The sequence below is a fragment of the Simochromis diagramma genome, unplaced genomic scaffold, assembly GCF_900408965.1.
Source record: "Simochromis diagramma unplaced genomic scaffold, fSimDia1.1 OVJJ01000487.1, whole genome shotgun sequence".
Classification (NCBI taxonomy): Eukaryota; Metazoa; Chordata; class Actinopteri; order Cichliformes; family Cichlidae; genus Simochromis; species Simochromis diagramma.
In genome coordinates this window covers 4,416,499-4,442,583 of record NW_024387305.1, presented here as the reverse complement: position 1 = coordinate 4,442,583, position 26,085 = coordinate 4,416,499, and the positions used below count along the sequence as shown (strand labels likewise).

Below are 26,085 nucleotides of genomic sequence, written 5' to 3'. Positions count from 1 at the left end.
GTCTTTGGGATGTAACGGGAGTAATGGAGAGAATGGGAAGCGCTCCACAAAGAAAGGTCCCAGCTGTTTCAAGCTAAAATGCTCAAAAATGCATACACTTTGTCAGAAGCATTACTCTTGCTTTTCTACATTGTATTCTGTTACATTACATCATAATATGTTGCTACTCTTTTTTCCTCCCATGTATGTCCACATAAATTATCTAGACTGTGGTGGAATGAGGACGTAATCTTCAGTTAAAGTTAGTCATGGTGCTGTAGGATTTATGCACAGCTTAAAATACCTCTCAATGTCAAATCTGACTTGAGGTGAAATACTGGTTTTTAATGTGCAGGTTTTAAGCGGTCCTGTACTAAAGTGCTGTAAAAAAGGCCTATAAAGGCAGCAACAGGGGAGTGAAAAGACATATCTGTCTTTCTTTATATCCAAAGGAGGACAAGGAAACCATTGTTAAGCCAACCATATGGTTTATCTAGCAAACCCCAGTATATAGCTATAGCATAATGGTCCATATCTACAAATTTGAGAAAAGGCAGTGCGCTGCTGCAGCTACGCCGTGCTGTCGTCTTGTATTTTGAATGACAGATGGACAAACTGATTGACTGACAGCCACTACACAGCGCTAGACAGAGAATGTTTTCTCAGGCTGAGCATTCAGATAAAAGCCACAGCTCACATCACTTCTCTGTCACTCACGGTTTCATAGGTTAGACAGACAAACAGGGCTTAGCAAGAGGGAGCCACACGTCGGCCGGGCGTCTGCATCCCTTCGTGTTCAGAATGAGAGCGCCGCAAAAGGTCGAACGTGGTCAAAGTGTATCCAGGTGCACGAGCATCGTCCGCGGGCACAAACAAATTTGTTCGCAAATTTGTTGACATTTCTGCCTCCTACTAAAGCTCTGCACGATAAAAGCAGAGAAAAAGGTCAATTTGCATTCACTCAGTTAATTTTGTCCTTTTTAAAAAGACACTCTGTGGCTGTCACATCACAGCCGAGCGGCTGTATCCTAAACAGGCGTTGTGGTAAACAGAAACACACATTAACATAACAAGACAATCAAGGGAAGCATTCCAGTGTGAAGGTGAGAAGACGTTCTATTAGGAAACAACAAATAAGCAGCACATGAAGCGCTCATCCCTGTAAACTGGGATGAATTCAATCAATTTACATTTTACAAGGCCATTACAGGCACCAGTTTAATTGTGTGGAGATGCGCTGCTATGAGTCTTGGCAAGGGCGATATATGAGGTCACCATGGCAATGAGCTGTATATCTCACCTCTAATTATATGCTGAGGAGTGTGTTTTTGCTGTGTGCTGCTCAGAGTTTTAATGGAACTCATTTTCTGACACTGGCAGCGGCTGACTGATTGTTTTGTGACTCACGCCAAACAAGCGAATTCAAATTAAAAATGAATGCAAGGGCATGCAGACTAATATGCTGACTCACCTCTGCGAACTGCAACCTGCTGAATGTGCTCGTAGGAGGAGTGGTTAACTTGAAGTTCTTTGTGGGTGCCACCCAGGTCTCCATGGTCTCCAGCTTGCTTGTTGCCAGGTTAGTAGCATGGTGCTTGACCAGATAGCCCTGGAACTGGTCTGACTGGAAGTAGAGATGCACTGATACTGGGTGGCCCATGGGGAAATACCTGATGGAGCGTTGAGAAAATGAGAATCCATTAGCAAACCCGATACCTTCTGACCTACCTACTTGACGGTGCTGCTTTTCAGAGCTGATACTGTAAGAAGAGGAGAATATCAAGATTCATGTGGATAAGGTCTGGGGGGCCTTGGACATGCTAATGTGGCTGGATGCTAATGAATGCTTGCCGTGAAGGTTAGTGGAGAGTCAATGTGCTGTGTGATTGTGTGACACGGCCGACATTAATTCAATGACCTTTAACAGAAATCCAATTGGTAAAAGACATGTGTCAACTAGGCAGATAATTCCCAAACCGCACTGCTTGCGAGTTGCTGTGTCCACACTTTGTGGGTTCATGACTGCTGCTGCAGTAGATCTCAGATCAGATATGAACTGCTGAAGTACCCTTAAGAACTTCTGAGCAAACAACAAAGTTTCTTGTGCTACAATGTGCTGGTTGCTTTAACATGTGCTCTGAAGTGGAAGGGATGGCATTAAGAAGACACGTGACAGGCGGCACCACAGTGGTCTGAAAATTACAGAATAGTCATGGGCTGCATTGGCAGCATATTCAGATTAGTCACAGACGCGCATACACACACACACACACACACAAGGACAAAACCCAACTAAAGCATTACGAGACAGCTGAACAAAGTTGAACTGGGTCATCCAGTCAGCTGAAGCTGAATAAAGGTCTTGCCCCTCTGATTAGTCTGTTGTTTATTTGTGTGTGTCGCTTCATACGTGACAGAGGGTCTGCCCTCAGGGCAGCCAGCCGGAGTGACTTCTGGAAAAACAAAAAAGGGGCCAGGGCAGGCACTGCTGGGGAGCACGCTGCAGCTGCTCTCTGCACACGTCCTGAGTCCTTCTCGCCCAGATTTCTCATCCTTCTGCTTCCTTAAACTCCTCTTTATTCCTCCTTTTTGGTTGCACAGCTTAACACACACAAACGCACATCCACGCACTGTTTCTCCCTGCTCCCCTGTGCCTATGGCCTCATCAGTATTCCAGTAAAGGACCAGGAGTCAACCCGTCCTGGTAAATGCTACCCTGACAAGCAGAACAGCAAATATTTACACTCACAAGAATAGCCTTGCACACTCCCTCCACTCCAGCTCCTTTTCCCCGAGTCTTTCTCTTTTTCTCCTCTTCTACATTTTCACACCTGCTTTTTCCTCCCTTCCCCTCATCGCTCTTCTTCCTTCATTCTGCTTTCTGTCCCATCTTTCCCAAAAGAGACGTGGCTGCCAGTGTGAGAAGCAGAGAGCAGGGGGCAAGGGCGTAGCCTGCACAGAAGCTCCATTCAGGCTTTTACTCCACAATCTCTCCAATTGAGTCACAGCAGGCTGCTAAAAGAGCCAAATCACTCTCTGTGTCCATTTTTCTCTCTCTCTGCTGCTCAGGTCTCACAATGAAGTTGACCCATCCATCTGTTGGTAGCACATCTGAATTTGAAATGCATGCAAAACACGTGGCCACACACACACAAACACATTCACACACGCACACCATATGTGAGCAGACTCGAGACATCACACCGACACTTGAAAAAGATATATTTTCACATGTGAGCTTTGCTGGGGCTCGCTTTAAGCAAAAACGTGATCAGCTTTAATTACTCAGCTCACGAACTAAATTACAGATCAATAAAACTTAAACAGGACAGCTCCAGGCAGGCCTTGCAGAGTGCCAGCACACACATTGTGTGTTTAATTATTACGTTAATAAACCACAGAGTGGTGGAATTACAAAAATCACAAGCCAGCGATTCAGCTGGAAACACTTTTGTGACGTAAAACACAAAAGACAAGCGAGGACTGTGAGACCAAGCACTAAGTTATGACATCATATGACGCTATGGAAAATTAAGACCACATTATGAGACTAAAATATCACATCATAACATTTCACACAGCATATCATGTACATGTTCTTTAGGCCCAGCCTGCCTCTCTGATGTGTTATCACTACATAAAAATCAAAGTGAAACACATTTAACACATTTAATGTGCTAAACAAAGAATATTTTTTTCAATATTTCTATTGCTGTCTTTAGTAATCAAAGTGGATAAATGCACATTGTTGCATTTAACACAATTTTGTACATAAAATGCAGACAGATTATCAATATTCTAATATCATCAGGTACATAGCTTCAAGACTTTGTTACATGTTTTGTATTTACTGTACAGCAGACATATTTAATTTAAAAAACATATATCTTCCCAGTGGTGAAAAGGTGCTGTGAGGATTCCGGGATTGCCTCAAAGTGGTTTAGTGTGGTTAAAAAACCTACTGCGTTTTTCAAAGATAGCCAGGTAGAGGTGTTGTCATGCCTCTAATGCAATGCTAATACATGAAAGGTACAACCTGGGGCTAATGTTGGGTAAGATTCCAGGTTTACTTTTTTCTAATCCTGTCACTCACCGTGGAAAAAACACACCAGCGGTTACTGTAAAAAAATGCATAGGATTGTTTAACAGCAATTTCTGCTTATTATAAACCGTCTGTTGTGCTTGTGGTAATTCAAGAAAGAACCCCACATACCAGCGTAATCACTCGTTTTCTCTAAGCTATCAATTATTTAAATGCGGGTACAAGTAGTCGAATAAGCTGAGTGAATAGATTTTTATTTTAGGGAAAATAAACACTTTACCGATGCTATTGTACTGACCTTTATTGCAGTATAATTTCAACCTGGATCCCTTGTTATTGTTAATGATGGCTAAAAACTGTGGGGTGTTGGGTATAAACTTTTCTGTCTTCTCTAGTGGGGCATGAAGGAAAAAGGTTTGACAACTCATGCCATCTGCTAATCAACAATATGTATACTAATCACAAGTTGCTCTCTGATGCATCCAGTGGACTATTAATGTGATAGAAAGATAGAAAGCGCTTGCATAGAAAGGACATAGAAAAAGAAAAGTGCTTGTATGAATGGGCGAATGAGGCAAGTTGTATAAAACGTTTTGAGGGCTGAGATAGAGCAGAAAAGCGCTATATGACAAACAGTCTATTTACCATGTATGTTAACAGACACATTAACAGCATCAATTATGAGGCGCTTACCTAAACACAAACAAACCCACACTACACACACACACGCAGATATTTAAAGCATTTCTTTCTGTTTTCTTAATCTATATAAGTTGTGTGTTTGAAGCCTCTACTTTCTCTCGTTCGTGCAGACACACACACACATGCACACCTGTCCCGTGCTCCAGCTCTCTATTTTAACAGATGCACAGTGTTTGAATAACAAGAGCTGTCGCCGCGAGATGGTTTTGAAGTTTGACTTTGAAACCATGCCTTCTTTCACTGCCTGGCTTTACCTACTAGATTTCACAGAACACCCACAATGCAGCGGGGCATCGGACGCCTTGCTATAGTGGGGACTTGCTTGTGAGGAGCAAACTATCTCATCTCACATGCAGCGCGCTCCAGCTGAGGTAATGGCATTCGTGTTGCCTTCTTGACTTACTCTATAAACTGCAACTGAAACTGCCTTCGAAGACACCTGATGATTTTTGAAAGTTTCATGAGAGGAAACACAGACTGGCAGCTTGGATGACTCCCAACAAAAGCCACGACAGATCATATCGCCTTTTGCCACCATACGCTGTTCAAACAGCCTGCCTTCGTGCTGTTTTCTATTATGTTTTTTTGTTCCTGGTCATGTGGGGCCAAGCTGTGTTAATGTTTGCTGACATCATTAAGATGTTGTAGGCGTTTGTTTCCTGGATGCACTGAGATGCATGGGGCCTTGTGTCGCATGTACGCAAATTAGCAGTTTACGCTTCCCCTTTCTGTTCCACATTAGCATACTGAATTTGTGACTCTTTTGCATACAGGTCTCATCACTGTGCAAATAAACTAAACTGATGAAAGCATATGCTATTAAAAATCCTACTAAAAGACATGAAGCTGAAATGTTCCATTTGCCTGTTAAATATGAACGCATACTGTGGTTTTCCCTTTTAATTTAACCACACACTGTATGTTAACAGCACTCTGGAATTCATGCATTTCCACTAATTATACCCTAGCATAAAGGCCAGCTTTCAATGTTATGACCTATATAGCGTCATTATCTGACGGATAAATTGAGTGTCATATTGTGTTACAAGATGAATAGCATTACCCAGAGTTCCCAGTTGCTGACTGGTACTGTTCATTGTTATCTTATTTCCATGACATGTGATCTATGTGAGATAATGCATCAGCAGACAAACAAAAGGCTTTTGTATACTCTATGTTGTGGTTTCGTATACTACGTGTATGGCTTGCTTTTGACAGCAAAAGCAAACTTGAATGCACCTGTGGATGTAGGTGCAGGTGCGGCGTAATAATAATGATAATGAGTGCGTGTGGGTGTGGCTGGACAGAAGATCAAGGGCCTGAGAACTATTAGCATGCATACATGGACGTCTGCGGGGATTGTGCATTGTGCACATCTTCACTAAACTAACCTGCAGCTGTGATCCTTTGGGTTCCCCTGCAGCGAGGCGGCAGCCCTGGCCAGGCCCAGTCGTGAGAAAGCGTGGTAGTACGTTAGCTGCGTGTCGGACAGGCTGGCCACGCCATCTGGCTCGTCGTACACGTTCTCCCAGTATGAGTTCAATGCCAGCGACCCCTGGGGAAATGGTCCAAACAGGTAGGCATCCAGCTGGTTCACTATCTCCTGGTTAACGCTGGCTTCGAACTTCCTGGCAAAGAAGGTGGGCCGCACTGTTTGCTGCAGGCAGAGAGCGTAGGAAGGTGGGGGGAGAGCAAAGCAAAGACGGATGAGATAAAGAGAAGAAAAAAAGGAGAAGATTAAGAAACGGTTGTGCGCCAGGACGTCAGCCGAACAAATGCGATGTGTGAGATATGTGAGGAAGTGACATGTGGGCAGGAAAGAGAATTAGATAGGAGGTAGTATAAAAGTGAGTGAAGGTAGCAGATAAAAATAGGGAAATCATTACCATATGGGTTTGTGAATTAATTATTATGTATTAAATCAAATATACTCTCTCCCAAGACTATCTCTCTATTTCATTCTTTTGCAGTACAAATGGTGTCCTGTACTTTAGCGGTTCCCAGCATCCTGGTCATTGCCCCACAAGGGATGTTAAGATAAACTGGAGGGTTTAGATGAGCTTAAAAGATTATCCCATTAATTTAACACCACAAAATCACCATAGACAAAAATGTCAAACCACAAATATAGTCTTTTCTTCCTCATCGGCTCTGGCGCTTATGTTACCCACAATGAAGCTCTGCTGCCAGTTGGCTGGAAATTTGACTGCGTATCCTTGTAGCAGCTAATGTAGCCTCAAGTCATTGGCCTCAAGCTGCCACACAGTATTCTGGTAAATTCCTTTCTTTATTGACATTGACATAATTTAAATTTTTTTCCCCTGCAGTCACACAGCTTTATAAAAACAGTTTTCACATGATCGGTAATTTAGTACAACTCCAGACCTGTAAACAGACTTTGATGTGTAAAATGATCACACAGATGCTTATAAGAACAAAAGAAACTAGAAAACATGTTATATTAACGCCTTATTTATTAATGCATATGATTAATGGACAAATAATCACTAAAAACACTGACATAGAACCCGTAGAAAACCTCACGCTGCTCCTGTGCACGTCACTTCACATCAGCAGATGATCCTACAAATTCTGAAACTTGTGAGGCAGAACAAGCAAATCCACCTGCACGCCAATAACACAGATGTTTAAAGGTTAATCACATTATGGTGCAATTGCTATTGATGGAAGGACTTTGGGTGCATCACTGGACTTGTAAGTCACTTAGGGTATCAGTATCAGACAGCTTCATTATAGTAACTACAGTCAATACTAGTAGACAAAGAAAAGCAAGAACTAGACACGAAACTATACCCTATAAACATTTGCATGCTTTTCTTTAGTTATCCATTATTTGTCTTTTTCCTTATCAGTTCTTTGCATTAATCGCTCTGCCTGGAATCATCCACTCAAGCCACGTTGTATTTGTCCCTGCCACGCTGTTGGTTATGCAGCTGATGGTGCATCACGAAATCTGCCACCTTCACAGCCTGGCTTCCACACAAAGACATCTTTTAAGTCCTAGACACCAAACTATTCAACCGGCACCAAACACATCGGTGCTACTTGCTAAAAAAGGAGACCAAATCACGCTGTGGCACATTTCTGAGAGATGTGCTTTTTTCCTCACAGAAACTGTTGGATGCTGGTGTGGCGTGGCACAGTACCAGATGTTGCCCTAACACTCAGAGATTGGCTCGAGATATCAAAGGAAATGCAAAGGAGTGGGTTTTAGTTCCCAGACAGTCCTAGAGCTTGTGGGTGTTCTGATGTGCCCTCTGTGGAATCATCTGAAAGCAGCAGCCTGTCACAGCCTGTCTTTCTCACATTCTTCCCAAAATGTACCCATTCTAAACACATTACTAAACAAAGACGCACAAAGAGAAAAGGCACATTACACCAATCTTCCTTAATAAAACTCCTCCTCTAATGAGTACAGTTTAAAGTAACTATGGTAGGAAATTGACAGCTGTACTGACTTTAAAAAATTGTTCTGATCTGGAAAACAAATGAAAGTTTTCTATACTTGGCTGTACCGTCTCAAAGAGATTACTTTACGGTAAATTAAGTCCTAGTAATCCCAAGCTCTGGCTTGCTTCTGGAAAGTCTTTTTTCCCAGGATTGGACTTCACTGATACCAAGGTGCCAACCAGACCCAGCGGCAGTGCCAAGGGTAAAGGGTTGGCACTAAACTGAGACTGAGGCTAGACATGCGGCAGACAGCTTTGGCGAAGCTGAGCTCCGTGCGCCGACTGGTATATAAAGAAGAGGAGAGATGAAATGACTCACCGTTCTTGAAGGATACGACTTAAAGTGATATTCTGCTGAGGCAGAACATTTGTATTCACTTTGTAATTCAGCTTTAAGATTTTAGGAGCGCATTAAAAGTGTGACGCTGACTTTCTCTGGGGCTCTAGAGTCACTGCCACTCATTCACTTTCATTTTGAAAGGCTAGCTAACTGTCTCCTTAATCACAGACCCAAGGCTGAGAAGATCTAATTATTCCTACCATTTTTTTCCTTTCAGGGTCATACTAATTGAGACATAATTTTGCACATATCGACTGTGAAAGCTGTGGGAATACATTGGATGCTGAGGTTGAGAGGACAGACCTTGTGAGCAAAGAATTTAAGGATTGACTGCTGCTGATTTCCTGCAACATACTGATGTGCTGCAAACGTCTGCTGAAAGTAGTGCTGTTTTTAACATTCATTTTTGTATGTTTGAAGATGTGTCTGATTGACATCTCTGATGAGGATCCGCTGCATAGTCTTTTCCCCTGGCCTTTTGCCAGTTTTGCTTATTAAATACTTTTTTTTCTTCTTAAGCAGCAGCTTTTCCTTAACATGGGATAAAAGGACAGCTGGAATTTCCAGTTTTGCAAATCCTTTCATTCCTGCCTATAGCATTTGGCTGGAAGCTAAAAGCAGTCGTGTTAATAGCTGTGGGGAATATTACAAATTTCCCACGAATGAAACAGTAATAAATGTCAAAATTATACGAGCTCTTGCTCTTGACTTTTCTTTAAGAATGAACAATACTGGCTTTTGCTGGACTGAAGACACTGCATATGTGATCAATCATGTGATAAACAGAAACCTGCTCTATTACACTTTATGGAGCAAAGCCTGTGAGCTAGTTCAGGCTGGCAAGTCGACTGCACTGCGTCATATACACTAACATGCCTCACTTTCCTCACCTCATAACTAAACACAACCACCCAGGTTGGCGGCCTGTTGTAGCTGCAGAATTTCCCATCTCGCCCTCTTTTGTGACATCTGGCGAAAGTTATTAGACTAAAATTACATGACCAGCAAAAGAAAGTCACTTGATACATGCCTTTGTGTTCATATTAAGGCCTTGTTCTAATTCTTAACTTTACTTTAAAGCTAAATTAGCAGGTTGACAACAAAAGACTGGGCATAAAAAGTTGACGTTGCTATGGTGATGCCACCCATTAGTTTGTAAAGGCTCAGTTTTAGTACTGTGGCTATCACCATTGTGGTTTGTTGGAGGTAGAAGTGACCATATTTGGACAAGAAGGTAGAGAAGTAGTAGTAAATCAACACCAGCGTGCAAACGTCTATTTCTGGTGATAGGCTGAACATTTTAACACAGAGTTGCTTTTTGGAGTCAGCCTCAAGTGGCCATTAGAGGAACTGCACTTTTTGTTAGCTTGATTTTTTTTTAAACTGCGGAAGTTGCATCTTGTCTGCCACGTAATTCTTTCCATTTTCACTGCATTTTATGTTTGTTCGTATTGTAGTTTTATGATAAGGTAGTTTGTTTTCCTATATATGGTCATATAGTTTAATGGACAATGCAGACGTTTCTCTGCACTATATTTTCTATGATATTTTAATCTGTAGTGCAGAGCCGTTAGCCCACTGCTGTGGCTCTAAGAGTTTTTGCATAAATACTGCCAACTCATGCTTATGATGAGGAAAAGCCACAACAATGTTATTCTGTCTTTGCTGTACAGTCGTTTTTTGACTGTAATCCTTTTTTCCCTCCTCCTCCTTAAAAGAAATAAAAAAAAATAAAAAATCCAAAGCGAACAAAAAAAGAAAATGGAGCATCAGTTTTTCTCTGGCCCTTCTCATGGATTTAAAACCTATTAGTCTTGCTTCAACTTGCTGACGCCCTTATTTCTAAGTTAAATCAAACACAGAAAATTTAAATGTTTACAGAATGACATCTGTAAAGCCTCAGTTTTAGCACTGTGGCTAGCATCTGGGTTTGGGCTGGAAGTAACCATATCTGGACAAGAAGGTAGACTTTTTAATTAAGAAGTGCTAATAGTTAACTTAGTACAGGACTGTGCACAACTCCTGAGCTACCCTCCAAGGAGCTAAACTTTCTGGCTGCTTTTTCCACTCACTTTCACTCCTTTTTACCTGAGCATTTTCAGAGTAATGATTTTTTTTTATTAAGTAACTTAACACTGCTCTATAAATAATTGGAGAACAAAAAAGGGACCTAACTTAATGATTAGCCAGTGTTGTGTCTGAACACAACAGAAAAGTACAGTGGCCCTGAGAGGCCAAATGGACTGCAACTTAACAAAACACCAGCAAAAATAAACATAAACATATATGGATGTCTTACAATGTTTTCTATAATGTTTTCATCTTATCTATTTTAATTCTTTTTATTATATTATCCCTCTGTTCAGCACTTTGGCCCACACTTGATGTCTTTTAAATGTGCTATATAAATAAAGATGACTTGACTTGACTTGAATAAGAAAAAAGCTGCAAAAGCACACAAAACACAACAGAAATAGGAAAAACGAAAACAGAAAAGGGAAAAAAATGATTTCCAAAAGCACAAGGGACGTGTTTCTGGGGAGACAATAACCCGACGGACCAGTTGCAGGAACCAAAATATGTTAGGTAAGTGTGCTTTAATCTCATGATTCATATAATACTGATGGCAGATTTTTAGGTTATTAGTTAGGCTAACACACTTACCTCTCATCTTTTCTTTCCTCACAAAACTGATAGATCCTCCACTTCTTTTAAGTGTCTCCCAGTGCAATTCTTAGCATGTTTTGGTTCCTGCAACTGGTCCGTCAGGTTATTGTCTCCCCAGAAACACTTCCCTCATGCTTTTTGAAACCTGTTTTTTCCTATTTCCTTTTTCGTTTGGTCTATTTCCATTGTGTTTCGCAGCGTTTTTCTCATTGCTGGTGTTTTCTTAAGTTGCAGTCCGTTAGAAAAGTTAGCAAAGAACAAATTCTAAATTGTATCTTTAGGCACTTTGTGATTAGCAATATTATGCAAAAACATAAGACACTACTGTACCTGAAATGCTCACTCGTTAAATCTATGCCATAGATATGTTGTAACTGCACGTCAAGTATGTCATTTTGATGTATGATTTCTGGTTTTAAGCAATCTGCAAACACTTACTTAACCTCTGGAGACATTAGCAAAAAATGTCAGGGCTTCATATTCAGCCTGCAGCTCAGTAAATATATATTTTAAACAGCTATTTAAAAAAATAAAACTGATAGGTGATGGTTTCAATCTTGCATTTTGGCTCTCTACACCATCTGTTCAACTATATGCAAACATGTCTTGCTCAAATGTGATTGGTCCAAAGACTGACCCCGCCTTATTCTTAAGTGATACTGAAAATTAGCTACGATGCAAATAAGGAGACTGCTATGTTAAGCCTTTTATTATTTGTTTTTACTAATGTTTAAACACTGTCTTTAAAAATGAAAAAACAAAGGCCCAGCCTTAAAAAGATTAAACATTTTGTTATTGAGAATCCTTTCTACAAATTACCCCTTTAACAGTTATTGTTGAATGATCACAAAAGAGCTTTTGTTTAAATGTATTTGTGTATCGTTACTACCTGGAAGCGATGGAAGTCTGCTGGCTTGAAGTCATTAGGAGAGCATCCACACCAGTCCACAATGTGCTTGTACTGACATTTGCATCCCAGTTTACGGTTCCAGTTTGTTATGCGCAGGTTGTTGTCGACCATGCTCTCACAGTGGGCGCTGTTCTCCAGCACAGTGTGAAAGAATGACTGGAAAATGAGAAACAGAAATGAATAGGGAGAGGGAGGAGGAGACGGAGAGCAAAGACAAAAAGACGAAATTAGAAAATTGTATACCTTTTATTTTTTACACCATCCAATTCACAAGAGGAAATAGAGTAGGAGCAGAGAAAGGAGATTCACAGTAGCTCGTGATAAACATTCAATTTCCCCACAGAGATCATTCAGTTCTCATCTTATTTCTGCTGTCAAATTCTTTTCCAGGCAATGAAACGAGAACAGAATAAACTTTTCTATATATGACACGGTGCAAGTCCAAAGCAGTGTTTACCTGTCAGTCAAAGATTAAGAGACACTCGAACCTGTGAGAGCAGCTTCTGTCAGTGTGTGTTACCTCAGCAGGAAGCAGAGTGTAGGCGTAGAAGCGCTTCATGTTAGTGACCAAATTGTCCTTGGAGTTGATAACATATTCCACGAACAGGCGGTTTAGAAGAAACCAGTCGGACCCACCATCCACAGAGATGCCTTCTGGGATTTTACGGTCACCCAGCCTCCACATGTGGGTGTCGCATTCATAGAACAGACGATCCAAACCTTGCTTACGGATGAACCTAGCAAGCACACGGGAACAACGTTTTGGTAATATCAGTGACTATGTGAGAGCTTGTTGTTGTGAAGTCCTCTTTTCTTTTTTTGAGATATCATTTACATAAAAACAAGCTCAGAAAGGTCAGTTACTGTTGCATCAGCATATTTATATTTTCCTCCAATTTCTTTCTTGTAAACAGATTTTTTTAAAGCTCCGCTCGTTTATAGCAAAGAGCAACCGTCTTCCTGTAGGAAGGACACAAAACTTAGAAAGTCTCACTTTCTCTTTAAAAATAAAATCTTAGTATTTAATAAAGTTGGAAAAATTAATAATAATAATGGATTGGATTTATATAGCGCTTTTCAAGGCACCCAAAGCGCTTTACAATTCCACTATTCATTCACTCACTGGTGGAGGCAAGCTACAGTTGTAGCCACAGCTGCCCTGGGGCAGACTGACAGAAGCGAGGCTGCCATATCGCGCCATCGGCCCCTCTGGCCATCACCGGTAGGCGGTAGGGTAAAGTGTCTTGCCCAAGGACACAACGACCAGGACAGGCGACCTTCCGGCGACCTTCCGGTTACAGATGCGCTTCCCAACCCCCTGAGCCACGGTCGCCCAAGAAAGTGCCCCAGGTGAAGACTGTCATAATAGCTTGGCTATAAAGGACTTTATAAATGTGGTGACATCACCCATACACACACACTCACCTTCTGAAAGGTGACAGTGGGTGAACTTGTGGCACACAGACACACTCAAATTGTTAATAAAGGGTTAAACGAGGAACAAAACAGCTGCACTCTTATCATACAGCACTGATAAAATACTGACTGCAAACACAAAAAGGTAGTGCTGACTCATGCTGACTCATGCAGGACATTTTTTTTCCATGTGCTTTGGGGTATTTTTGCCCACAGTGTTTGGTGATGACTGGTTTGCCAGCGGGGTGTGATGTGGCTGAAAGCTAGGGGGAGGCAGGCAGGGTGGCGTCAGCAGAGACAAACGTTCTGGCAGCCACCTCTCTGGCTCACCCCACCAAGAAGGTTAATTAATGAAGCCACAGATGGGAGCTAATTGTATTATGATTCAGTGACCACACCGTGCTGGCAGGAGCGCGTCGGGCGTGCACATAGGTGCTGTATGTGTGTGAGAGAAACACAGACGGAGCTAGCCAGAGAGTAAGGGAGAGGGTGGGCTGCTGTGGAGAAATTAAAATTACGTTTCAGAATTTGCATCTCACCTTGCATTGTCCCTGCCGTGGGACTTGATGAAGTTCATGTATCTGTATTTAGACAGGAAGGCCACCAGCTGGTCATTGGTCCTGAAACATAACAGATAATGATTTACTTATGACTAGGAACATGTGGTAGCATCCAGCTGGAAACACTGATTTTGAAGCACAAATATCAGTTTTGGAGGAGAATTATGCAAACTATCTTTTAACAAATGAAAAACACATGATAGCACTGACTTCTTTTTGTTTTCACATTTCTGATCACACATCTTGAATTTAACTTTGCAGTAGACATTAAATCAGTGCTCAGGAAATCCTGTATAGATATTTATGGTGTCCTGCACCATAGAAGAAGTAAAGAAGCTTTTGCATTTTATTTCGGAGCAGAGTCATCAAACCTTTTAAATCTTTTAACTCTCACGGAGGTCAGAGGCATCATTGTGGCCATAACCAGTTACAGTACGAGGTCACTGAGTATTTTTATCACCTCAAAACAAAGCGGTGGCTTTTAATTTGAAAAGATTCTATAGGAAATCTACAAAGTTATGGCCCTGTCCCCCCAGAGAGCCTCTGAAAAGTAAAACTTGTTGGTTTAGGCAGGAGGCATGAAACAGATGCAGAGTAGAGCCAGGGCCTCTGAGTAAGCGATTTTTTCACTTGTGCCATTTTAATTTCAAGTGAAGAAATAATTCCACATTTTGATATTTTGTTTTATTTCTTTGTTTTATAGACACACAACACTCATTTTCCATATTCTTATATACACAATTGCTCCAGTACAAGAGGAAGTTGAACAAAATTACATCTTTTACAGTTACGGACATAACTGTATTTTTTTTCTTTTGGTTATTAGTTCACAGGTGCTGCAGCTTAAATATGATATATTAAGAGAAACCATTCTGGACCAGCCACGGAGGTGACTAATGTGAGTTTTTCTACACATGTGATCGGATTTAAATGCCCTTTCCCATAAATTCAGTCTCATTCTGAAATGCGTCACATTACAAAGGGAAAAACGATCATTTGTGTTTTATGGTAACTTTAAAGACATGGAAAATGATTGTGATTGTTGTGATTCATCATGAACACGTAATTCTTTTCTGCTGACTGCTTGCCTCACATAAAAAACATTCAGTATATGTGTTACAGTTCTCTAGTTGGTCACATGGAAAAAAAAGGGGAAAAAATGTGATTTATGTAATACCAATAACAATTATATTTGATCGACTACACCCACAGTCCCAGTTTAGCAGATCAGCTGTATTATCAAGGTCTTATTTATTGATCATCTCCACACACTTTTAATGACACATAAAATCGCAAAATATGCAATATGCAACTTATTAGGCATTGTTATTTTCACTGGAGAGTCAGAGTTTTCACATCGCAAAGTATTTGTAACTGCAAACTTTACCCTTCAGAAGATTAATGTTAGACAGCATTCCTGTGTCCAGTTCAGCACAATGGTGCTCGAACATTTAAGTGATGTAACAACAATGAAAACACATTTTCAAGCGGAGGGGAATTTTACTGTAATAAGGAAATAGTTGAGGGCTTAAAGTCACATATCAATCAATTAAAAGAAAAGGCCTCAGCTGCTCCCAGGATCAGTCTCTGAGTTCCTTCAAGCTGTTAAAGCTATTTAGGATTATACAAAAGATTGTGCTATCCATGATTTTGATGAATGACTTCATGCTGCTCTTACATTGTAGAGCAGTCTAGTTCCTCATATACAGGCCAGACAGGCTAAAAGCTTTGCTCCACAGGCTATGCCCCAGTCAATGGTTCTAACATTTCATCTGCGGTGGAGCCTTTCATGATGGCTTGGCTTGCCTTTCTAAAAGATCAGCGAGGCTCAAGGATCAGTGGGGGGAGGGACAAGCGCATATTAATGTCATTTTCTCTTCAAGGAGCAATTTCACAGCCTGGGGGGCTTATCTCAGGAGGTCCTGAGCCATAAACCCTAACTGATGATGTGCTGTACAGGCGCATGCAGTCCTCGCCGTCTCAACTCCGCACACACACACACAAACAAATGCTTACGCGTTGTGTATCTGCTACTGTGACTACTAGTGACAATGCAATGCAAATTCACAGACGAACAAATGCTTGTAGACATGCACACTACGCAGGGAATTCATGTCAACCTCCAGATTTGCCACCTGAGTGGTCACCCTGTCCACTGGGTCTAGTTTGCTTACTTTCGGCCCTGTGGCTGCTCTGCACACAGACACACACACACACACACACACAGAGCGCTGTTAGTTTTAACCCCACCTGTCACTGAAAAAATATGCACCTTTTAAATAAAAGGGCCAATTAAACTTAATTATTATGCCACTGTATGACAGCTGTGATCATACTGTTATATTTATTATGTGTTGTTTTAAATCCAAGATTTTTAATATGCAGCTCAAGAGGGGATGGCTGAATGCAACAGCTGAAACAGTTTGAATGCATGCACAGTGTCTTTTTACTCTGCATGTTAACAGATAAATTCCTGTAAGTCTGTTGCATTTAATTCACACAAGACTGCATGGATCCTTCATACGTGGATCTGGCCTGTAGAAGCTTACAAAACTTCAGCAAATAAAAGAACTAGATGTTTTCAGCAGGATCTTGAAAGGGTTGGTGTTGTTGTAAATGGGCTAATGTTCTATTTTCTTCCCGCAGCAGGAAATGACACCTATCACCTAATGAGCAAAGGTAAAGTATGAGATGCTGCACTTTTTTTTCAGCCGCGGATGACAAAGCGAAAGAGATTAGAAGATATGATGCCTGCAGCCAGTCATTGCCTCACAAAGCTCAGTCTTCTTAAAAGCTGCTGTAAAGTCTATGAAAGAGGCTTTAAAGAAAAGAGGTAAAAAGCAGGGAGAGTGTGTAGATAAAAGCTGGGAAAGGGGACTGTATTCTGTGACAAAGCAAGCGTGTAACTCATCCTCTGGCCTCTCTGGACATGCACACACACACACACAGACAGACAGACACACATAGGCAAACACAAACACACATCCACACGGTATATCTCCCCCTGGACACACAGACCCTCTGCTGGTGTGAGGGGCTGTGGGATTGCCTTTGAGAGCCATCCATGCGGCAGGACAGACATTATCAGGGAATTAGAGGGGAAATAATGCTTGTCTCCAGTCCCACTGATAACAACAGCTATAGTCAGAGCAGCACAGGGCAGGGGAGCCCCCGACATTCCTGCCTGCAAAAACACAGTGCGATCAATATGGAAAAAAAATGTGTGACCAAAGTTTTTGCATCTTAAGGACATTTTAGAGCAGATGGTTGAGTTTTCCTTGGATACATTTAATAGGATCAATTTGTGTAATGGGTTATGGGTTGTGATGAATTAACTCATGTGGCTGTATTGGTTTGCCATTGCACAGGAGGGAGACATCTGCTTATTCCAACATGTTTTTCTGCGCTGGTAACCTAAGTCCATAATGATAATGTAATGCTGATGTGTTTATTCCTAAGGAAGAGCGGCTCTCTTTTCCGGATCTCCTTCCTAAAGAGATGAGAAGGGATTGTCTGGTCATAAAAAAAGAAAAAAGAAAAAACAGCTGAATGGGCTTCACTTTGTTGCTTGAAGACACTTGAGCAGCACTCACTCTCTGACTGGGATCCAGCCGTGCCACTTAAAGGTTTATATTTGCAAGTTTAACTCTGTAGATGGGCACTGCATAGACTTAGTCAAATCCAAGCTGTGGTTACAAATGCACTTACTAAGCAAAGATACAACTCAGTTTACATATTTTTATATCGCATGGATCCAAATCATGCCGTTTCGTCTTGTTTCCTTTCTCTAACTTATTCTTGTTCCTCCGCCACTCCCTGCAATTTCTGCCTCTCGGCTCCTTCTTTCGCTCCATCAATCGTTTCGTCTCCCAACAGATGGGGCTTAAAACCTCCAACGTCAGCCCTTTTCTCAACAACATCACCCTAATGCAAATGAGGAGACAAAAGATGGGAAGAAAACAGCGCGCACACTCGCAAATACCTTTAATCATGCATTGACAGACACACAGAGAGCCTAACACACACAACTGCGTACAGGCAGGTGCTGAGACACACACCGAACTATCCAGACGGCAAGACAGAAAGTCAGGCTTCCACAAAGTGGTGCAGAAACATAGACGCGCACGAAAAGGCAAACGCACATGGACAGCATGTCAGCAGCATTCATCGACATGGTGAAACCGACTAACTCAACAAGACTGAACCCACCCATGAACAAAATCCACATTTGTTTCAGCGTCTTGGCTCCAGCTGTAGAGACATCACACCCAGCTTCCTTTCACCCACTGGCCATTACAGCTTGTCTAAATTCAACTGGTGGACATCTGGCTGTGCAGAAAAGATAACTCGCTCCTTAATAGGAGGATTTTAATTGGCTGCTGCAGAGCTACATCAAAAACCCAGCAGACCCTCAACTCCCAGAAGGACTATAAACTCACATTAAAAAAAACTTAAAAGTCATGAAATTTCTCTTCCAGTAGGCTACTTCCCTGACTTCACGTCTAGTTCACAGAGACTTTGTAGCTTTTAATTACATTTTGCAGCTTCTTAAGTGGGAGGTTTTTGAGTAAAAAGATGACTTTTAGACTATACAGTGCACAACAGGCCTGGAGAGTCACTAGGCACTGACCCTTGGCAATTAAACTGCAATCAGTTCACCGCTGAAGCAGGCACTTGGAAGATGTGGAAGGTGTGAATGAATGCTGTCGGAGAAAGTAGAGGTTCGGCTCCATTGATTTGTTTGCTTTGGAGTGACTCTGTATTTAAAGCTCACAGTTAACCACAAGAGCTCAGACTACTGTGTATTGAATTTCTTCCATATTGGCTGTGAACTACTACTGTGGTGCATGGCTTCCTAAAGAGAAAACCAAGCGCACAGATTTCTGACCTTCAGTGGATGCTTGCACCTTTTGCAGTTTTCCTTGCAGGACAATTCTTTACGGATTCACTAGGAGTAACTGCTTTTCCTTCAAACATCTCACATCTTTCTTTATTGAGGTGCCTTAATTATTAGGTCCTCTGCTGTTACCTTATGGGGTAGTCGGCAGCACTGAGACTGATAAAGAAATCCCAGCTCCAGTCTCTCATGGCCAGCAGGTCAGCCATACTGCGAAGATACATGGTCAGCAAACTGGCTCCACCCCAGATGGTGGCCATGCGCCATGGAGTCACCCTCACATTGGGATACTGGGTAGCCAAGGCCTGTACCTGCCTGTGCAGGTAGTTAGAGCGCTGAAACAAAAAGATTGATCAAACATGGACTAACGGTACACATACATTTTAGAAGCTTCACTTATTGGAAATGAAAGAAAATGGCCATCTGCGCCTTACCTGGTCGACATGTATGTAGTAGTAGTGAGAGGCGTGGTAGATGGCTTTGAAGAGACGTTGGAATTGGCGAGAGGCTCGTCCATGAACCACCAGTACGAACGCTATTCTCACTGGTTTTGATGGAAAGCTCTCAGCCGAGTCCTCATCCCACTGGATATTCACGTTGGCTTTACCTATGCATGTAAAAAGACACCATGTCTTCACGTTCCTATAAATCTGTTGCACTTAATTCACACAAGACTGCATGGATCCTTCATCAGTGATATATTCGTGGGTTGTTTACATGTTTAATTACTAAATCAAATCTGTTATTTCATGGAAGCTGTGAGAGGCCGTGCAAACAGTGTATCAGTCAGTACACGATGGGGAGCACCTGTACGTATCTTCAGAGGATGAAGAAATGCAAAGCATAATGATTATAAATAGTAATGATAATTAAATGTCATTCTCTTATTAAACAATTCAAGGAAATAGCTATATAACAAGGTTGCTAAGCAACACAGCGAGTACAAGTTTCTGTAATGATTAGCATATTCATAATAATTAAACGGCTATGTCACAAGTGAATGCTCACTGAGTAACGGTTTTCCTGATAGAGAAAGACTGTTTTTTTCTTGTAAATATGAAGATATACAGTAAGAGTAAGAAGAAAACACTGACCGAGTTATAGCTTTCTTGTACATATGCATATTTTAGACAGTTTTAGCCATAACCCTCTGAGGTTTGTGTTCTTATTAGACATGAGCAATAACACTTCACCTAACTCTAACCTTTAAATGTAGAACAAAAGGCATTTATTTAGTTAGTTTTTGAAAAGAAAAAGTTTTTGATTGCCAGGAAAAATGATCACAGGGCTAAAATCACACATTTTGATACCACTAGGTTAGGATTAGAGTCAAAATATGCACATCTACAAGAAAGCTAGGTCAGATCTGTGGTACTGACAAGTGAGTGAAAAAAGAACAGAAATGTTAGAAAGCTAATTCAGCCACACAACAAAAGGACCACAAAGCCATTCATCCATTTATTATGTAATTAAATTGGAACTATGACAGTTTTCAGCCAGACAATAACCACTCTAACGACTATCCTCCCCTTGACAGGAATCCTACGAGCGAATCCACTGGGATTTTCGGGTTTTCAGGGTGGAGCATCGTTTGACAATATGCCACCATTCCTCTAAAGCGAAACTCCCAAAAGATGAATGGGATTTTGCACAAATGACAACAATAAGCGTGCAAACAAACACAGCCCTGCTTGTGGCCAGCCAGGCCACTTTCGAACGAAACAATTCCAGCAATCTATGGAAAGTCGTTGTTAACCTCACATAGCTCCACTGTGTGGTTTCTTACTGCCTTTAACCACTAAAAAAAAAAACACTTTAAAAAATAATCTTTTTTTTTTTAAAAAAAAACTTCCTTCAAGCTGTTCTACACTGTCAAGCCCCCCAACATTTACAGACATTGTTTGTTTTGAATCTTCAGTTATTACAGCAAATGCATACACGCAGCTTTCGAGACATGTTTGTTCACAGAACGTGTCTTAAGGAGATTAATGACTATAATTTGGGACTTCAGTTCCCAAGAGCCTGTATTTGCTATAGAAGCAGAGGAAGCTGAGGGAATACTGGGGGTTGTTCTTTCCCCTGGGGTAAGGTTTTCCTAAAAAAAAGAAAAAGAAAAAGCCCATCCTGGCTCCTGCCTGCATCTGGCTATGATGTCCTTTAATTACTGTGTCTGACATGTATACTCTTTAGAAACAGGGTTAAGAAGTCCCTCTTTTCCAGCTAATCTTATTCATTCAAATTTAAGGCCAGGTGTCCAATATGGCTGTGTTTAAGGGCTGACAACAAGGGTCAAGGTAATGATATGCTCCCTTAGCTCCAATTGGCCATGGCTCCTGTCATTCACTCACACATCTTTCTTGCTGCTGTTTCTCTCGGTCTCCGTCCGTGCGTGCGTTTGTGTGTGTGTGTGTGTGTGTGTGTGAGTGACTGCTCAGGGGAAAATCTGCTGTGGGCCGTATCAGATTGAACAGTAATTGGTGGCCAGCTAAGAAGGTTCACTGGTTTGCTTTGCACACGGATAATTGGCCAGTCGCTTCACAAAGCACTTTGAGAGTGTGTGCCATGCTAGCTAGCTGAACTAATGAGCATGGCTGTGTGTGTGTGTGTGTGTGTGTGCTTAAATTTTGCTGTCAGTCTTGTCAAACGTGTGCTTATCCGCAGAAGAGCTTCACGTGTCGAGTTTTTAAAAATCACACTATGTACCTGCAGCTACCACAGCGCTCGCTGTAAAGAAAGGAAGAAAAAAAAAAAGAGAAGAAAACAGAAGGCCTCCTCTTCAACTCATCACTCTTCATCATCTTTTCCTTCACCATCAATCTTTTAAACTGCCCTTCCCTCATCTGCTATCACCCCACTCTCTTCCTCCATCATCTCGTATAACTTTGGAGTTCTTACCCACCCCTTCTTAACTGCTCATATGAGGACTTATAACAAGAGCTGAGCTATATCCCAAAGGGATTGTACCAAATTGCATTTAAAAATGTCTCAGGGATAGTGCCAGCTGCTTGAAACAAGCCACAAAGCAAGGTTTGTGGATATAAACCACACTGATGGATTTTATTTATATAAATACATTAAGTATTTTCCCTTTTCCCTCGGGAACTGGACCACGTTTGATATGTTTACTCAGGTTATTTTTAAAAATAACTAATTTATATTCAAATTCTGACAAATCCTCTCCAAATTAATATGTACACACGCACACAAACACACATAAAGGTTCTGTTACACACAGTGCAGCTCTGGCACTTACAGGATTCATTTGGAGCGCTTTCACATTACAGAGCTTTCCCTTCAAAAACATTCATTATAGCATGTTTAAGTATGGAATCGTTCTCACTACAAAGCCATTATGATATCACTCGATTGTTATGATGCATCAGCTGCCAGTTGCTTTCCCTGCTGGAGCAATGTAGCCGGGTAACATCATTATTAGAAAAAGTTTACACACGGGAAGCTAAGAGAGTGAACACATTCCTCCTGTATTCAATGATGCACATAAAGAACTGACACAATTGCTAATTTAGCAAAGGCCTCAAGGACAGAATGCACATTAAATCAAATTGGACAATTTTGGGCTAACGAGATTAGGACTCGAATTGTGAATAACACATTGGCAGGCAGCAGGCTGGCAGACAGAGAGAAAGAAAAGTGATTTAATTTTGTCGTCGTATTGTCACAGCCCTGCCACCAGGGGAAAGCCCTTTTCAATATCTATGTCGCTTTTGATCAAACTATCAGTTTGAGTGAGATGGTGAGCTGCTGTGTGCGATGACACAAGCTCAGGCGGAGGCACATTCTCCTGCTCCTGGGACGGGACATGCACAAAAGTAGCTACAGTTAGATACGTGCCTCTTCAAGTTATAAAACATGAACGAGGGCTGGGAAGGTGCCTGACAGACAAGGTATTGAATAGCTTTCTCCTCCTCCCCTGCTGTCCATGCTGTATTCAGTCCACTCCCATGCGGGCACATGTGATGGTGTGTATGTGATGTTCACTTAAACATGGCCGCTGATGCGTGGTGCTCACTGAAGGCTGCAGCCGCAACAGATTTTGTTTACAGAATCTACAACCAGACTGCAGATGTCTATAAACTCTTAGGAAAAATTGTGTGTGTGTGTCCGTGTGTGTGTGTGCAAAACCAAGGGGAACCTATGTTTTGTGGCCAGCTTGAAAAAACAAATGAAAATGGAAAACCAATTTGAATCAAATACAGACAGCATCTCAATTTCCTCCAACAAATTTACTTCACCAATTACACAGACATCAGCAAAAAGGACAGCTCTTGCTTTTGATGAGAAATTGCAGTTACAAGAGCAGGAACTATTTGACCATCCATGTCTGTCAGACTACACCCTTTATACCAAGCTTTGTTGGTATATTTTAAAATAATAAAAAAGTAAAGTCTGTTTGCTAGACAAATCAGCTAGGGCTGTGCGATATGACCAAAATCTCATATCCCGATATAAAACATCTATCATCCGATAACGATATAAATCACAAAAATGTAACATTTTCTGTAAATTCTGTGAATCTCAGGTATGTGAAGTGTTTCCAGCTGGGCATAGTGTATCTGAAGTCGAGTGTTTTACCAATGCATTAAACTACACATTTCTAGACATAAGTTGTAACAGCCGCCGTTTTCTTTGTGAGTATTTATTACACGGCGTGCTGCGGGGAAAAGCCTGTTCTAACGTTTGACTCTAAGGTTTATTTTTTAGCACCTGACGGCTCCTTTTTTCATTCTCATCCGTAAATAATCTGCTCTTTCACGTGATTCAGTTTATTTTGAAAAGTCTCAACAGGATCTTGAGCTTTATTGTGAAAGGTTTGCGTGGAAAATAAACAAGCGGACACGTGATGGTGTTACCGTCGTTGTTGCTAACGACAATACATAAAAACAGGCGCTTGTCCGTCTGTAGTGTGGTTATATTAAATATAAGAGAAAGAGAGAACTTTAGGAAATGAATATAGCCACTACAGTGACCATCAAAACGATGAAAAAATATTGCCGTAAACAGTTTATTTTGCAACAGCACGAAACAAACGATAGCGTAAAATGAAACGATAGACGTTTTTATATCGTCATCCGATATATATATCGTTATATCGAACAGCCCTAAAATCAGCTCAAACTCGATCACTTATCTGACTTTGAATTTATTTGAGTAGTCCTTAAATTTGAGATTTAGAAATACTCAAAGAATAAGAGCAGTTCCCACTCACCATCTAAAACATTTCTATATGTCACAGAGCTGTTTGATTTGATTGGTTCTGGTGTATTTTACAGTATGATGGCGAGAATAAATGTCCTTCATCCTTTAAAGTAAATCAGATTTTGTTTTGTTTACTTAAACCTAAAGCAGTTTTAATATAAAAGTATACATCCCAGGTAAATAATTAAACTGTGAGGTGTTGAACATCCTGGAAACCCATTTTTTTTTCATTCAGACTACTTACTGCAATAAATTGGGTTATCTACAAAGTGATAAATGTCCCTGATTATTTTATATCTGAGATTTCCTGATTTCTTTTATTGTCCTCATGTTTATAACTGATATTAAGTTGGTTGGATTGACTGGGGGCTTGAGTTTAGCAACAATTACAATATATATGTGTTGTGGGGTTGTTTGCTTATGCTGCCAGTCAGTCAAATCCACACAGAACTCTTGAAAGAGACTAGTTACATTTTTCAGTGTCACAGTCTCAATAACTTCTTGATATGTACCTATTTCAAGGTCATGATTAGTGTATATTTAGTCATGAAAATGAAATGTTAAAAAGAAGTATTTCAGATCTGGAAAGCAGCTTTTTAAGAGCTCCAAACAGATATAGTGGAAAAAGGGGAAGTTTGACAGTTGTGACTGTGCCAGCTTGGCACGACTCCCCTTTCACTAAAATCAAACAATCAGTTCTTTCAATCAAAATGAAAAACTTACCCTCAATTGGGCAGTAGCGAGTGACCTTCTCAGGCATTAACTGCCCCTCCTTGTGTCTGCAGTACACCTCAGCGATCTGCTGCCGACACTCCTTGCTTTTGGCTCGAGACAGAGCTGAAATGGCTTCCTTTCCACTGATCTCACACTTAGGTGGCTGGTCGTAGGTCACCTCCAGAGTTGCTGCAGTTGCTTGCTTCCTGTGGGGATGCTGATGTCTGTGCTGTGACTGGGTCTGCTGCGCTTGCGAGGCATGGTAGCGCTGCTGCGGTCCTCCACCAACTGGATAAGAGGCGTTGTTGCCAACTGCCAGTGGCTGGTGGCCTAATGGCAGAACCTCATTTGAGCTGCGGCCCAGACCGGGGGAGCTGTCCCGCCAGGCCTGCTGCTGGGCGTGGGCCTTCTCCTGCAGATGCTCCCGCTGCTGCTTACTGCTGATGGCCCCTGCAGGCTGTCGGTGCGGCTGTGAGCGTGCACCAAAGTTACTATTGTCTATATTTTCAAAGTCTTTGGGCACAGAGTTCTCATTGTTGCTGTCGACTCTACTTTTCTCTTTTGGGCGGTGGGAGTAATATCCATCCTGGACATAGATAGGAAGGAGACAGACAAGGGAAGCAACGGGTAAGGAGGAGGGAGGGGGGATAAGAAGAAGAAAAGGGGGACATAAACAAGGAAAACAAGATCAGAATTGAGTGAAAACAGCGCATATCAAGTGTTGGATTAACAATCAATGTGGCATGTAAGAGTGGGCAGCACTGCATTGAACCGTGAGGCATGAAATGAAGTAGCAAGGTATTATGTGTGAGGGCTACAAGGTGCAACCTAACTGGAGGTGAAGCAGGGCCGAGGGCGCTGCTGCTCTGTGCCATCATCAGATTAGCCCCGGTTTCAATTAAATTCTCCCTCAAATGGGCCCAGCACTCCGTAAACAGATTACCAAGTAGGGATAAAGAGCCAAAATATGACTGTCAGTTTGTGTATGTGTGTGCGCACATGTGTACAGTTTTTTCACTGGAGCCACATGAGAATCCCAAGAAATTGTAGCGTCGTGGCATCTGACTGGAAAAGCTGAACTTGTCTACATTTACCAAATAGTGTTTGCACATGTCTGAACGTACAATTTCAGATATCTTTCTAGTAGAATAGCCTGAAAGCGAAAAGAGGG

The 26,085-nt window shown here is 41.5% G+C and overlaps 1 protein-coding gene across 1 annotated transcript in view; it reads right to left on the bottom strand.

Moving 5' to 3' along the window:
* The window catches only part of xylt1 (xylosyltransferase I), a 79,590-nt gene that overhangs the window by 11,668 nt on the left and 41,837 nt on the right, over nucleotides 1–26,085 (bottom strand). Inside the window, exons 2-9 of the mRNA XM_040004387.1 lie at nucleotides 24,924–25,500; nucleotides 19,418–19,590; nucleotides 19,116–19,318; nucleotides 14,066–14,146; nucleotides 12,631–12,847; nucleotides 12,090–12,266; nucleotides 6,115–6,380; nucleotides 1,451–1,649 (exon numbers count right to left, since the gene is read on the bottom strand). Coding sequence (XP_039860321.1) covers nucleotides 1,451–1,649; nucleotides 6,115–6,380; nucleotides 12,090–12,266; nucleotides 12,631–12,847; nucleotides 14,066–14,146; nucleotides 19,116–19,318; nucleotides 19,418–19,590; nucleotides 24,924–25,500 — 1,893 coding nt within the window. The remainder of the gene's footprint in view (nucleotides 1–1,450; nucleotides 1,650–6,114; nucleotides 6,381–12,089; nucleotides 12,267–12,630; nucleotides 12,848–14,065; nucleotides 14,147–19,115; nucleotides 19,319–19,417; nucleotides 19,591–24,923; nucleotides 25,501–26,085) is intronic.